Source organism: Gadus macrocephalus, chromosome 23 (genome assembly GCF_031168955.1).
Source record: "Gadus macrocephalus chromosome 23, ASM3116895v1".
Classification (NCBI taxonomy): Eukaryota; Metazoa; Chordata; class Actinopteri; order Gadiformes; family Gadidae; genus Gadus; species Gadus macrocephalus.
In genome coordinates this window covers 5,708,529-5,721,028 of record NC_082404.1, presented here as the reverse complement: position 1 = coordinate 5,721,028, position 12,500 = coordinate 5,708,529, and the positions used below count along the sequence as shown (strand labels likewise).

The 12,500-nt window shown below is 49.3% G+C and overlaps 1 protein-coding gene across 1 annotated transcript in view; it reads right to left on the bottom strand.

The window, feature by feature from the left end:
- prex2 (phosphatidylinositol-3,4,5-trisphosphate-dependent Rac exchange factor 2) overlaps positions 1 to 12,500 on the bottom strand; it is a 94,310-nt gene that overhangs the window by 23,275 nt on the left and 58,535 nt on the right. Inside the window, exons 21-26 of the mRNA XM_060045735.1 lie at positions 11,021 to 11,062; positions 9,994 to 10,091; positions 9,283 to 9,429; positions 5,261 to 5,363; positions 4,485 to 4,628; positions 3,885 to 3,999 (exon numbers count right to left, since the gene is read on the bottom strand). Of these exons, the coding sequence (XP_059901718.1) occupies positions 3,885 to 3,999; positions 4,485 to 4,628; positions 5,261 to 5,363; positions 9,283 to 9,429; positions 9,994 to 10,091; positions 11,021 to 11,062 (649 nt within the window). The remainder of the gene's footprint in view (positions 1 to 3,884; positions 4,000 to 4,484; positions 4,629 to 5,260; positions 5,364 to 9,282; positions 9,430 to 9,993; positions 10,092 to 11,020; positions 11,063 to 12,500) is intronic.

The following is a 12,500-nucleotide window of genomic DNA, read 5'->3' as shown; positions in this document are numbered from 1 at the left end:
GGTAAATCGATTCCATAAAGATAAAAGCAAATGTGATGCGTTATCAAATCAAATATTTTTGTGACAAATGGTGGTCAATGTGGCCCGGGAAAGGGAAGTCTGGGGCCCCCTGCTTGAGCTGCTCCCCCCGCGACCCGACCCCGGATAAGCGGTCGAAAATGAGATGAGGTGGTGTTTTTGTGACACACCTTCTGTGGCCATTGGCGTCCTTTGCCCTTGGCAAAATTCTGCTTTTATTATCATCATCACTAATGTGTTTTTATGGTACTTAAACGAGCCTAGTTTATGTACAGAAGGACCATGTCACGGTGCACCTTTAATGATGAAACTGAATCCACACACAGGCTCTGCCCTCTGCAGCACGGCTCTCCAGCCCTCCCTCTCCTCATGACTACACACTCTGCTACCCGCCACTACCGCCACCACCACCACCACCACCACCACCTCCTCCACCCAGTAAACCTCCACCCCCAACCACAACCATATCCGCCCAGTGCCCCTACACAATCCCCCCAAACCAGCGCCGCGACACCACCACCACGTGCACCACCACCTCACACAACCCCCAACACCACCAATCCCACCACCCCCTCCCCCAACCACCTCCGCCCAGCTCCCCTACCCCCCCCAAACCACCACCACCACCACCACCACCTCCTCCACCCAACACCCAACCGCCACCACCACCAGCACCAGCACCAGCACCTCGTCCTCCACCCAGCGCCCCTACACCCCGACCCACCACCACCACCACGCCCTCCAGCGCGGCCTGCACCCCGCCACCTCCCCCTCCCGCCGGCGCCCTACACCCCAGTCCCAGTGCAGCGGCCCCGGGCTGTCGGAGCACATCTGCTCCCCGTTACCTCCGGAGCCTCGGATGTCAGTTCAATCAGGCCCCTCCCCTCACCGCCGGACTGACTGACAGGAAGAAAGGGAAACAACGTTTTGTTCTCCGCTCGCGTGCCACGACGTCACTGTGTTTTTTCTTTCTTGTTAAATAAATCAAAGAACGGGGGGGTTATTGTCCCCGGACAAGGCGAAGTGTGTCGAGATGGATGTTTTTAACGTTTGTTAGGGTGTGTGTCTTTTTTCACGCCGGCTGAGGTAAGGCACACCGGACGCATGACATCCAAACACACACACACACACACACACGGACACACACACATGCATGCATACACATAGTGTGTGTGTGCCTGTGCGTGTGTGTGTATGTGTGTGTGTGTGTGTGTGTGTGTGTGTGTGTGTGTGTGTGTGTGTGTGTGTGTATGTCCTGGCAGGGGACCGATACGCTTTAATTAGACGGGTGACATTTCTCCCACTGAACACAGACCCCCGTCCCCGTCCCCAGCGGAGAAAGCAGAACAACCAGTCGATACAATAAGAGGAGGCACCAGAAGAAGACAAGAGAAACGCCGATATTCCTATTCTTTATTAAATGGCTCCAGCCTCCCAGGAGACATGGCCAATTGATCGCATCGCCGAGATAAGGACGGGCCACTGTTAACAAAGCCCTGACCTACACACACACACACACACACACACACACACACACACACACACCGATCCAAATGACTCAGCATTTATTCTGTAAACACACAGAAAGCCCTCAATAATGGGCTTTTGAATAATACACATAAGATGACAACACAAGGCGGTAACTCTCCACACTTTGGCATCCTGCTCTCTGCCACCAGGCTTCCGACCCAATTAAAACTGATCCACAGGATAAGCCATTGCTGTTATCTGGAAGTCGTGTCGCAGGATATCTACCTGAAGAGGCAGATGGCTGCCGTCATTCTAAATCATGTCTCCCTCCCCTCTCCCCACCACGCCCCCTAAGGCAGACTTCCCCTAAATAACCTGATGAGGTTTGGCTGTGGGCTGTGTTCTGTGTCTAATTATCTGTACAATCAACGGCAGATGTTGGGCCCCCCCGTCTGTGTGTGTGCGTCAGGACGGGCCCCTCCCAGGTACCCAGGGAAGGATCATCGTCTGGCAGGGCCTCACACACGCAGCTCGTGCGGATACCTGGGCCTCTCTCTCTCTGCTGACTTCCCCAAAGTTTCAGAGCTCGTCCTCTGAAAACCTTCCATCGATAGTATCACTTACGCCAGCCGGAAGGGAGACACCGAGCACAACATGCTGCCGGCAACTTAACGGAGCGGAGGTGTCCCGTACGTGGACACGGGACACCGAGGAGACGGAGGGAGAGCAGATTGGGATGCGGTCGCATGGCAGGAAAACTCAGAGCGTGCCCTCTGGGTTAACCTGTGTGCTGCTAATGATGATGATGTGGGTTTGTGTGTGTGTGTGTGTGTGGTTGAACTCGTTGGATGCACTCCCTCAACCGACTGTAACCTCATTCATTGCACTCTACTTGTAATGCTGGATGATATTTCACTTGGTTCTGTACCTTCTTTAAGCCCTTTGTTATTTTCCCTATGTTTCATTTTTAAGCTGCTTTGGCAATGTTTATTTTCCAAGCCGATAAAGCTCTTGTGAATTGAGAGATAGAGTGAGAGAGAGAGAGAGAGAGAGAGAGAGAGAGAGAGAGAGAGAGAGAGAGAGAGAGAGAGAGAGAGAGAGAGAGAGACAGAGACAGAGACAGAGACAGAGACAGAGACAGAGAGAGAGAGAGAGAGAGAGAGAGAGAGAGAGAGACCACATTTGGCTTTCATGGTAGCTTTGTTACCATGAAGTAACATGTAACTTTGCAGATCGGAGGGTAATTGCCAAACAATATTTCCGAATTATAGATCTATCTCTGGCGGCTAGCATTGATTTTATTTTATTTATCTGATAAGCAGTCTGCCTCACCGGACAACCTGTCGGCCCCACCTTATCCAAGTCTGCATCTTACCACAAACATCATTTATCTTCCAACAGCGTGCTAAATGGCACAGCTATGACACCCACACTCCATCACCACAAGGACTGCAGAAGATCGCGTTACAACTTTCGCTTTGTTTGTTTTCTGTACCAGAAGTATAACAAAGGTTTTCCATTATGCAGGTTCCACATCTCCATTGTATTAAGTCATCCTCGCCTTGACCAATCAGGGAGAGTCTCCTGTGCATTGAAGGAGCCAATGGGAGCTGTGAGGTAATTGAGAACAACAGCTCTACAGAAGGACTTAATCAGGCCGGGCGACAACCGCTCACACACACACTCACACAAAAACACACACACACACACACACACACACACACACACACACACACACACACACACACACACACACACACACAATGTGTGCTCTCATCCAATACCCCCCCCCCGCTGTTTACACACAACCAATCATCAAACATTCCCGCTGTGTCTTTCTCAGCCAATCAACCTTCAGGAAACTGCTGGGCTGTCCCGTTGTTCCAAGATAGCAAACATGCTATCTAAATGTATCGCAGGATCCCTTTCTCCAGTGCCATTGGCTACACGAAGCCAGATAAGAAACACGTGGAGGTCTCGGCCTCCGTGTCAGAACACACAAACAAAACAACGAAGAAGGACGTTTTCCTACATGTTGGTGTCAACCAGACGCCACTTGTGTGTTTCTTTGTGTGTGTGTGTGTGTGTGTGTATGTGGTGTGCGTGTGTACGTCTGTATATGTGTGTTTGTGTGTGTCTCAGTGCTGTATGTGTGTGTGTGTGTGTGTGTGTGTGTGTGTGTGTGTGTGTGTGTGTGTGTGTGTGTGTGTGTGTGTGAGTGTGTGTGTTTAATGAGTTGTGTCTGAATGTGTGAGTTTGGTGAGTACAGGTTTTTGTGTTTGTGCGTGCGTGCGTGTGTATGCATCTGACTTTGGTGAGTGGCGAGTGAATGTGGGCGAGTGTATGTGTGGGTAAGTGTACATGTGCGTGCGTGCGTGCGTGTGTGTGTTTCATACCTCAGCCTCTTGTAGTACTGCTTGACTTTGTCCAGTGAGGCAGCGTTGATCTGAGCCTGGTATTCCTCCACGGACACGTTGTCCCGGTAGTAGTACCCTTCCATGCTCTCCAGGGCTGGGGGGGGACGGAGAGAAAGGCGTTGCCGTCCGTGCATGGTTTAATACAGCCATTCAATATGATGTATAGCGCAATGTCGTATATGCTTATTGACTTTTTATTTTTATTGTTGTTGTTTATGTTATGTTTTTTGGTGTGATCATTCAATTGCTGTGGAACTTGAGGAAGAAAGAAGAAAATGTGCGAGAGATAGAGAGAGAGCGAGAGCGAGAGCGAGAGCGAGAGAGAGAGAGAGAGAGAGAGAGAGAGAGAGAGAGAGCGAGAGCAAGAGCGAGAGCGAGAGAGAGAGAGGGCGAGAGCGAGAGCGAGAGCGAGAGAGAGAGCGAGAGAGAGAGAGAGAGAGAGGGAGTCGGATAGGGAAAGAGAGAAAATAAGTAAGAAAGAACCAAAGAACGAACAAACAACAAACAAAAAAAGAATCAGGGCAGGAAAGTGGGCATAGTCATCGCAGGCTGGTAAGCGGCCCCGACGCGTCCCTGCACCTTGGGTGAAGAGCACGGGGTAGATCCTGAAGCCGCCCCCGTTCCTCAGCCGCTGGGGCAGCTGGGAGAAGTAGAAGCCCTCCAGGTAGAAGCAGACCTTCAGAGCCTGGCGGGTCCCCTCCACCTGGTAGGACACGGGCATGTCTAAGGGGACGGGAGGGAGGGAGGGAGGGAGGGAGAGGGAGGGTTGAGGAGGGGGGAGTGGGAGAGGAGAGGAGGGGAGAGGAGAGGAGAAAGGAGGGCAGAGGAGGGGAGGAGAGGAAAGGGGAGGAGAGGAGAGGAGAGGGGAGGAAACAGGAGGGGTGGGGAGGAGAGGGGAGGAAAGGGGAGGGGAGGGGAGGGGGGAGATAGAAGAGGAAAGGGGAGAGTGGCGAGAGGAGCAGGGAGACGAAGATAAGAAGGGGGGGAGATGGGAAGGAAGAGAGGGGAGGGGAGAGGGGCGAGGGGAGATGGATGGGGAGGGGGGGGGGGGGGAAAGAGGAGAGCGGAGAGATGAAATGGAAAGGGAGGGGGAGGAGGAGCAGGGAGGTCAGGACAGGAGTAGAAGGAGTGGAGAAGACGATGCATAATTAAATCTAAAACCCATCACCGTCACAAAAAGTTTCCCTGGAAATAACTTTTAGGGTGAATAATTAAAGTCCTCATTATACGGCGTTATTTCCATCGAGCGCTATTAAAAGCCCGATCCATTCTGTTAAATATTACATTCAGGCTAATGACGGACCTAATTACAGTTCCACATGACGGATCTGCCCTCGCGGCTGCAGTCTACCTACTTGCCACCAGAGGCTCCCCTTCAAACTGCCGGAAGTAGAACGTCACTTTCTCCAAGTCTATCAACGCCACCTGAGTGTCCTCCAGCATGGCCTGCTCATCCGTCTGTGAAGGGAGAGAGACACACACACTCTAGGTTACTCCGGAACCACAGATACATGGGTGCGTGTGCGTGTGTGTGTGTGTGTACGTGTACGTGTACGTGTGCGTGTGTGTGTGTGTGTGTGTGTGTAAACCAATCATCACATTTTAATACTGATGCACAGGTACAAATAAACATGTGCGCCCCTCCAGGTGTGTTTGTGTGAATGTGTGCGGGAGTGTGTGTACGTGTGGACGTACACGTGGCAACGGATGCCTTCTCCCAGCTGTATACAAATACCTGGGGAAGTGTGTAAGCATGTCCGCATCCCTGCCAGTGTGTTTATGTATTATGTAGGCCCATGTGTGCGGGAGTACGTGTGTATTTCATGGCGTCTGTATCCTGTGTCCCACACATGTATGCATGTTCCCCGTTTCCTCTCCAAACAGCCGTCCTAACAGCCGCGTATGTAAACAAGCACATCTGCTCCTCACTGCTCACAGCGAAGCAAGGCCCGGCTAGAGAGGGTCCACACCTTGCTTTCAATGCAGGAAACAAAGTCCTTTTCCCCCCAGTACGTGTCTCCCGCTCTCTTTTTAATTCAGCACATCTCCCCTCCCATCCTCTCCACTTATGTTGTCCTTTCACTTTCCTTAGTGGCTTGCCCTTTAAGTTTCTCTCCTCTGTTTACCACTCCTCAACCTCTCTTGCGTCTCCCCACCTCTTTATCCTCTACTGCTCCTCTCCTCTATGCCTCCTCTCCTGTTCACCTCTCTAACTCTCCTTCCCTCTCCCCGCCTCCCTCCTTCTCTTTCATCCTCTCCTCTGCCCTCCTCCGGTGTCCTCTACCTCTCCTCTCTGTGGCGCGCAGGAAGGAGTCGGGCGGAGGAGTGAAGAGGAGGAGGGAGGAGAAGACATGAGAGGAGAGGAGAGGAGAGGAGAGGAGAGGCGAAAGCATGGAGGAAAGGAGAGGAGCGAAGAGGTGAGGAGAGGAGAAAACATTAGAGAAAAGGAGAGGAGAGGAGATGAGTGGAGGGGCGAGGAGAAGAGAGGATAGGTAGGGGGGATTTGCTCCCACGTATTTCCTGCCACCAAGGGACGACTCGAGAGCTTGAGAGTGCAAACAAAGATAACCACGCGGGCACTCAGAGGCACACAAAAGCAACCGCAATTACCCACAGACCGTCACCGAGCAGCATGCAGCCTCTTCATGTGCTGTCCTCAAATGGGGCCCACTGGCACGGCAGTGTCACTGGAAAGTTACACCGTTTCCACTTTATTTGTGTGTGTGAGTGTGTGTGTGTGTGTATGGGTGTGTATGTGTCACAGTATACCTTTAGACATCCTTGAGCAAGGCACTGCTAACCTTGCCCTGCTCCTTGATGGCCTGGATATGAATTCACTGCAAGTACTTTAAGATCTAAACATCTGCCACCTGACTGATAGTAAGGACTGTTATCGACAACGACAACACAATTATGATTTTTTAAATATTTTTTAATGATGAGTGTCGATACGATATGTTTACTGCAATTCGGTAAAAATACGAAATCACAATCATTTTAAGATTTTATAATTTGTATGGCTTAATGTACAGGTTAAACGTGGGGGGGGGGGGGGGGGCTGAAGGTTGTACAGGTCTGTCAGTGTCCAACTGTGGCTGAAGCAAACAGAACTTGATGCACATCAAATATAGGCAAATACAATAAATTGTACCGTTTTTTCGTCAACCTGACAATACAAGTATTGCAGAGGCAAAGAAACCCGATACTCCGGTGAATCTATATTTTCCCCCACCCCTTCTGAATAATAAATAGTAAAATCGTGTATTGAGCATAACTCATGAAGGAGCAGGATGAAGGAGCAAAGCGATTCAAAGCAGAGAACTATAGTGTACTTCCAAGCTATCGAGTCCGTCGGTGTAGAGATAGTGAAATGAGAAGAAGGAGGGGAAGATTGAAAACAGGTGTAGGGAAGGAGAGTAAGAAAGGTATGACTGTGTAATGAGGATCTGGGGTAAAGCCTGCATCACACCCAAACGTCAATAAACGGACTACACGCCCCAGTGCCAAAGTACACGCTTGAAGAATTTCCTGTTGCTATAATTTCCACCCAAAAAGGAAACACAAATACCGTTTTCATTAGCAACTTCCTGTCCGTCACGTCACGCTGCATCGACATTCATCTGTGTCTGCATTATGCAGGCCCGTGGTTCATTCATGTAAGCCAGCAACATGTTCTCTAGGGCTTGTACGCATCGCAATGACCACCACCATGATGGAAGCATAGGAGCTTGGGAATGTCAGTTATTGTGTTGGTAGTCATGGTATATTAGTCATTGTTTATCAATTAGTCCTGAAATGAATTTGTCATTATGGGGAGAAATTGTTGTGTTTGAAACTGCCACGGCGTTTCTCGAGCGAGACATGTGTATTCATCAGCCTAGCTTACGGTATATTAACTTTGGTTTCGGATTTTACAGTACTACAACTCTCAATATGGTGGAGTAATGCTAAAAGAAAATCCAATGCAGATGGTGTACTAGCCCTATTGAACGTTTTTCTTAGTTGTTTCTGGGTTAAGAGGGGACGTATCTTCGAAAGCAAGAATAAGAGGAGCATGACTCATCGGACCAAGACATTAAAAGCACGTCCATTTTAAAGCCACTTTACAGAAATTTTGCGAGACAAAGTGCGAGGGGTTGTTCTCTTTGCAGAACGATCCGAGCTCTGACTCTGACCGACCGCGGCTATATCCGTAGTCACGTCATGTCCTCCCCTCGAGGCTAGCCACTAATCCCGCGTGGGTCAAGTCCAGACATGCCGGTCGCATCTTGGCCTCACCAATGCTCTTTCCAACAGCTCTTACTGTTGCAAAATGAAAATTTGAAAATGGGAAAACGGCAGCCTTCGATCTCAGACGTGAAAGCTCAGGCTCATTATGAGTCGTGTTGAAGCTACCTTTCGACTTTTTAGCAGCAAATCAGGTTTCCGGCTAAAACCGGCTCATGGATTATGTATTCTTCATATTTTAAAGCGTGATGTGTGGTGTTCAGGACTGAAACCTTGCCTGTTTGGCAGGGTGAGAGTAAGCAGTGAGGCAGGAGAGCTTTCGTTTGGCTTGATAACGCGCCCAAGCACCAAAGCACCCACGCACGCACACACACGCACGCACACACACGCACACACACACGCACACACACGCACACACACGCACACACACGGGGGTGTTTACAATGCTCTGAATGGGGGATAATCCCTCTTGGAAGCCCCTCACTTTGATGCTTGTTTTTTCTAGCAGAAAGGGGTCACAGGCAGTGCAATAAATACTGTCCAGATTCAGTAACACTACGACAACATAAAGTTGACCGGAAAGTAAAAAAAATAAAGAGGCACATTTGATAAAGATTGTGCACATGTTGCATGCATTCGTCCCTCTAACAGCACACCGCTTGAAGGCTTTTAAAATTCAAACCTACCTGAGTCGCTGGACCTGGATTCATTATGATCACCCTACTTTTGTGGTCTACTTTATTCCCCCGTCTTTTCTATAATATATTCCTCTACAAAAGCACAGGTGTTTTCCCAGTCCTTAACCAGAGAGCGTGTTTTAAAGGAGGGCAACGATAATGACCTTTGTATTACGGCACAGTATACGATTTTGGGCTTCAAAGGAAGAAATGGATTGAAACGGATTGCACCAGATTGCCATGTTACCATATTTGCAGTCAGTACACATAAACACCACACATATAATACAGTTTCAGTCTGTTCTTCTAGTCTGGCGACACGCATGTTCACCTGTGCTTCTCTCAAACGTCTCAAGCAAGGGCCTCATCGTTACATCGGCCCCCGGGGCCCGGCGGTACGAATCCCGGACACACGCGTACAGTGTCGTCCCCAGGCGCTGAGGAGCAAGGCAGTGTCTGTGCAGGGCCCTCACCAGGTGGGGGGAGAGGAGGGACTGGAAGTGGAGCAGCAGCCCAGCGCTGGCGACCTGCTCCAGCCAGCGGCGGGCGCCCTCCTGGGGCTCCGGGGGCTCCGGGGGGTCCTGGCTCTCCGGCTCGCGGTCCCTTCCGCCATCGTGGAACTGAGTGGGAAAGCATGGGAAACACAATGGTCAGATGAAGAGTTGACCGCTGGAGTACGAAGATACAGTGTTACATTTACATTCACATTTAGGGCATTTAGCAGACGCCGTTATCCAAAGTGAATTACAATAAGTTTGTTTCTCTTTCTTTCTTGGTCAGAAGAAAGAGAAACAATGTATCGCTGTCGGTACAGTAAGGATTTTGACAGAACCAAGTGCAAAGCCCCAACAACCGCTAGGTTAACCCATCCCCCAGACACAACAAAGATCGCTAGGATAAGATGCATTACAATGCTAAGTACTATGTTTAAGTTCAAGGACGTACAACATACAATAAGTGCGTAAGAAGGGTGTGTGGGGGGGTAAGGGGGGGAGACGATGCAGAGTTTAGGTGAACTCTGAACAAGTGAGTCTGGAAGTATGCCACTTGGTAGACGCTGTTAACCAAAGCGTTTGACAATCGTCTGGTGGCTGCCCGCACCCCGACAGTGGTGATGCCCTGCTCTACCAAGTGAGAAATTGCTCATGAACTGGTGGGCTGTTAGTATGGTGAAGTGGTTTCACCTGGTTGAGCACGGCCAGGAGATGCTGAGAGAAGGCACACACGGCCGCCACCAGTGACTGACAAAACACCATGTCTCGCCTTAGCTGGATCTCAGAGTCTGGTAGAGCAAGCCAGGGCACCATGGAGAGAGAAAGCGAGAGAGAGCGAGAGAGAGCGAGAGAGAGAGAGAGAGAGAGAGAGAGAGAGAGAGAGAGAGCGAGAGAGAGAGAGAGAGAGAGAGAGTGAAATAATTAATCTCAATGGTTCATGCTATACTTATTATAGTGCATGACAAGCTGAAAATGAAAACCGGTCGGACAAAATCTTGTCCAAGCGTGAGTGAATTATATTAGCTGGCTGCGGATGGTGTTTTTCGTTGATTATAAAATAACTTTTGGGTTACATTTTAAATGGTAATAGTTTGGGGGGGGGGGGGGGGGGGGTGGTGATTAAAAAGCTTTCTTCTACCTTTAGGTCTGCTGGGTAATAAATATTAAATGTAGTCTACATCAGAATAAAGGGCAGGTCTGCCCTAGCAGAACATAATTGGCCTGTATAATATTTTAATGAACATAAAAAAAAGAGCATGAATGAATAGTGAGACTTAATTAATCTCAGCGAAAAGGTGATTTATGTTCTGATGAAAAGATATATTGAGGTGTTCTGTGCTCGGTGTAAAAATAACAAAACATAACATCGAGATGGATACCACTCATTAGCACTGATCTGAAATTCAGTGTGTAATGAGTGTGACCGGTATTCAGATTGTGTACTCATGGGCAGATAGTGGACTCTATGGCTCATTCATTAACCAAAAAGTTATTCAAACGTCCACAAACACAAAAACAGACACACAGACACACACTCCCTTGTTTACAACTCTTGGTCAGTATACTTGATCGGTTGTTTATTTTAATTGGACGATCGTTTGCGTTGGTTTAGTATTGGGGGTTGGCATAAAAGCGGCTGTGTGTTGAATTTACATAAACATGAATACATTCATATATTTGTATTAAAAACAAAAGGACGGGATTGAGCAACACCGACCCGTGTACTGCAGTAGGACCAACAGCAGCCGTGTCTTCACCTCTGTGGGAACAAAAACACACAAAACACACTCCATCAACTCCAAAACAAACAATAAAGTCGATGATCGACCTCGATTACGCAGCCCCGGTCTGTAAACCAGAACCCTGTAGAGTTATATTATGAAGAAAAGACCCAACTCCTCCTTCATCACCTCCTCCACTCTCCGCTCTTGATTCTCCACCTCCTCTCCAGCTCCTCTCCACTCTCTCCCCTCTTCTCCCTCCACCTCCTATCTCCAGTGCCTCCTCCTCTCCCCTCTCTCCAGCTCCCCTCCAGCTCCCCTTTTCTCCCCACCTCCTCTCCAGCCCTAACACTCTCCCCTCTTCTCTCCCACTTCTCTCCAGCTCCGCCTCTCTCCACCTCCTCTCTCCCCCCCTCCCTCTCTCCCCTCTCAGCTCAACACTTCAACTCGCAGATGTTTATCTTCACATGTGGGGGTGGGAGCCAATATCATAAAATCAGCCCCCCAGGAAAGAGAGAGGAAGAGCTGGAGGGAGAGAGAGAGAGAGAGAGAGAGAGGAAGAGAGAGAGAGAGGAAAGAGAGAGAGAGAGAGAGAGAGAGAGAGGAAGAGAGAGAGAGAGAGAGAGAGAGAGAAGAGAGAGAGAGAGCGAAGAGAGAGAGAGAGAGAGAGAGAGAGAGAGAGAGAGAGGGAAAGAGAGAGAGAGAGAGAGGGGAAAGAGAGAGAGAGAGAGAGAAGAGAGAGAGAGAGAGAGAGAGAGAGAGGAGAGAGAGAGAGAGAGAGGAGGAGAGAGAGAGAGGAAGAGAGAGAGAGAGAGAGAGAGAGAGAGATGAGAGAGAGAGAGATAGAGAGAGAAAGAAAGAGAGAGAGGAGAGAGAGAGAAAGAGAAAGAGAGAGAGAGAGAGAGAGAGAGAGAGAGACAGAAGAGACAGAGAGAGAGAGACACAGAGGACGGGAAGAGAGAGAGATTATAATTCAAGTCTCTATTTGTTTATAGAAATATTATGACTGCCAGGAGAACATACAGATAGTTAAAATAATTGGCAGAGATCTGCAGAGATTTGTCGATATGAAAATGTGTCAGCCTAATGGATGGGGGGTTACAGTTATATTAATTGTCTGTTTGCTCAGTCTGCTCTGAACACAGCCAGCTCACCTTTCCCAGGAGTGTCATGTGACCGAGGCAACGATATGAGCTGTCCGTGTGTGTACGTGTGTCAGAGAGAGAGTTTCCATGTGTGTGTTGTTTGTAAGTGTGCGTATCCGTGAAAAACATATGTGTGTGCAGGCATGTCTGATTTAGAGTGTGCATGCGAGTGAGTTTGTGTGTGAACATGCATTTGTTTCTGTGCGTGTACGTGTGTGTGTGCGCGCGTGTGTGTGTGTGTGGTGTGTGTGTGTGTGTGTCGTGTGTGTGTGCGTGTGTGCGTGTGTGTGTGTGTGTGTGTGTTCATGCATGCGTGTATGAGTGTTGGCAT